The following is a 3143-nucleotide window of genomic DNA, read 5'->3' as shown; positions in this document are numbered from 1 at the left end:
ACTGGTGAAAGTGTGAAACCAGAATTTTCATAGATTGAATCCATTTCATGAGCCTGACAGAAGACGTGTCCGCTGAGACTTCAGTGCTGCTCGAGTTTGTTCAGAATAAGGAAGTCACATACAGTGTCATCCTTATTAATACAGACTGGAAGTAATGAAGTTATGCGTCTGACAAACAAATTGGGCAACTACATGTTCGACTACCTCTAAAAAATAAGGTATAATTATATGTTTGTGTTCTCCAAAAGTGAAGAATGAGGCTGATTACTATTGATTTACAACCCCAAACATTAAGCATAAAATCTCATATTGTTGGCATTTAGATTTTGCTGCAGCAGATTTTGAAACCTTTTAAAATAAATGTCAACATAATTTCAAGCCACATTGTGGATTGGACGATATTGCACTTCAGTATATGTATAGTATATAAGTTCATACATGACACATTGCATAGGATCATTCTGTGATACTTTTGTATTTTTTTTTTTAAAGCTTGATGCTGGTCATTATTCACTGCCATATAGATAGACGAGCACGAGCTGAGCATTTAAAAAATATATATTTTGTGGTCTGAAAAAGAAAGAACAATATACTGCATTAGAACAACACCAGGGTGAGTAAATGATGAGCATTTTCATCTTAGGGTGAACAAACTAACTTTGCTTTGTTTTGTTAAACCTAGAACTCAATGTTAGGGCTGTAAAAAGACTGAAATAATTTAAAACAATTCAGCAGTTTTTTATGAAACACATCCAGCGACTTTTAAGAAAACAAAACAAAATAAGTATAGTTCTCTGTAACATAATATAACATAATGGTATATAAAGACTACGGACAGATATATTACTGCTGCGTTGTTCTTTATGTTTCTACAAGACTTTTCCCTGTTTTCATCCCTTCAGATGTCTCACACAATCAAACCAATATCAGACTAGATGCAGTAATAAAATATCATATAATTTATTCATTTATTACACTCTTTTGTCATTAAAGTAACTTACAAATTATGAACTTCACAAGCAATATATCATACTAGAGCCTTCAATAAAGCAGATAGAAGACATTTCATTATGGAAGTATTGTGGAGAAAAGAACAGAGAAATACAAAGTGACAGAACAGGCAAAAGCTGCAGGGACTAAAAGTGCTACATTATCAGATTATTAGTGATTTAATTCCATTCTGTTTTTCACACAAACCTATAATATGGCCTCAAAAGAGAAGCGCACATTACATTTACAGTATTCCTTTAGCTATAGCAAATCTTATAGTTACACTAATTTGGTTTTAACCCAAAATTGGGGTCAAATATGGACAATACCCAACCGTTGTGTTAAAAAATGCAACCGTACCCAACGGTGTATTTTAGGACTACAATTGCTATAGCTGGCTTTTATGTTGGCAAATCTTTCGAGAACTGTTGTTTAGTGTATGTTACTGGGGAAACTGGTTTATTTCTGCTGACCAGTGTAACTGTTAGGCTTTTTAATTAAAACTAAGAATAAAATATCAAGTACAGCTTAACTTCGGTCTCTCTCTTTCTTTGCTTTTTTTATTTATTCTTGAATAACAATTAGCCTACATAAAGAACATTGCCAAGGGATCACATATATAGCTATAGATTCTACATTAACACACACACACACACACACACACACACACACACACACACACACACACACACACACACACACACACACACACACACACACACACACACACATAATAAATTACCTATAATAAATGTGACGTGAATAGACTGGAGTGCTGAATTGCAGAGCTGGTGCAAATATATCCACATCACTAACTATGATCAGATGCTTTCTGAACTGCTGTCATTTTTGTTGTGTGCTCATATTTATAGTTCTGTCAGGACCACTACCGTCAAATACAATTGACAATTAGCCAGTGGCGGTTCTAGACCATTTCAACTGGGGGGGCCAAGCTGGGGCCAGTTGTACTGTTAGAGGGGCCAGTTTAGACCTTATTGTTGTCATATCATTTTCTGCACTGCACTTTAGGCATTAACAGGCAAAATACCATGTTAACAATCATTCAACAATGTATTTGCATTTCCATTATATTTTTTAGATTTGCATTACATATTCAGAATCAGTCACATTAACTGTATTCTACGATTTTTGTGTTTTTTTTGCAAAAAGATCAGCAAATTCATCTAGATTTAAGGCCTTTGCCCTCTTGACTCAATACTTAGAACACCTTAATTGCTTAATCTGTCATCTGACATTGTGGACCTGAGATAGGTTTTCACCAGCTTTAGTGCATACAGTATAATATACAATTAAATGATGCTTATTTTAAATGTATTGTGCAGGCTAGGTATAAAAAATATAGGAAAAACCATGATAATATGAAACGCTTCAAAACAGAGTGCACAAAGCGCGTATGCGCATCGCGGGTGCAGAATGATGTGCTCAAAGCAACATGGAGTCACAGTGTTCAGCGCTGCGCTGCGCATTTAAAAGTTCACGGCACAAAGCGAAGAAATGTCGCGCGCATAAAATCCTAGTGTAGTCTATATCTGTCCAACAGTTTATTGATAATTTGTTTCTTCACATAGTGAAGTTTAAAATTCCAGTTATTGTGCGTTTGATGCCGATTCGTAGTCCTTGTGGTGTGAACAGGCACACGGTAGCGAGTCGTTTTAAAACAGCAACAAACATAAAATACAAAGACACAAAATAAAGTAATTTTATGCAAATCCACAGCCTTTTATCTACAGATCAAGCATTATAATGTGAATATATCATATTGAAGAGAGTTTTACCGTGCATCCTGCTGCAACCGGACGAGGCGCGCGCGCTGTTTGGATACTGAATGGAGAATGATTGACAGATGAGGGAAAACGAGTTTCCATAAACTTTAATTTAATGATGTAAATAGACTTCTGTCCCTCACATTAAGCTATGGAATGGCTTCAGATGACTTTGTGAAATTATAATCAGACCCAAGACTCAGACCCAAGTCACCCAAACTGACGTGAAAAAGAGGCGCAGAAAAGCGCGCTTTTTGCATCCCTGTTTAAGTAAAAATACTCAGCAGCACCATGAGTTTGTTGATCATAATTTGATCCTTTTTCAAACTGCCACAAACTAACAAACGGCCAGGTTAAGATTAGCTGATC

The 3143-nt window shown here is 35.7% G+C and overlaps 1 protein-coding gene across 1 annotated transcript in view; it reads right to left on the bottom strand.

The window, feature by feature from the left end:
- Positions 1-293, bottom strand: part of LOC309511206 (uncharacterized protein) — a 17902-nt gene extending 17609 nt beyond the window's left edge. Inside the window, exon 1 of the mRNA XM_082186337.1 lies at positions 1-293. This exon is cut by the window's left edge and continues 32 nt beyond it. Within this exon, the coding sequence (XP_082042463.1) occupies positions 1-44 (44 nt within the window). The 5' untranslated portion in view covers positions 45-293.
- Positions 294-3143: the final 2850 nt, after the last annotated feature.

This window comes from Leuciscus leuciscus (genome assembly GCF_965113295.1).
Source record: "Leuciscus leuciscus genome assembly, chromosome: 12".
Classification (NCBI taxonomy): domain Eukaryota; kingdom Metazoa; phylum Chordata; class Actinopteri; order Cypriniformes; family Leuciscidae; genus Leuciscus; species Leuciscus leuciscus.
Note: the sequence above shows the minus strand (reverse complement) of the source record. Positions and strands in the feature narration are given on the sequence as shown.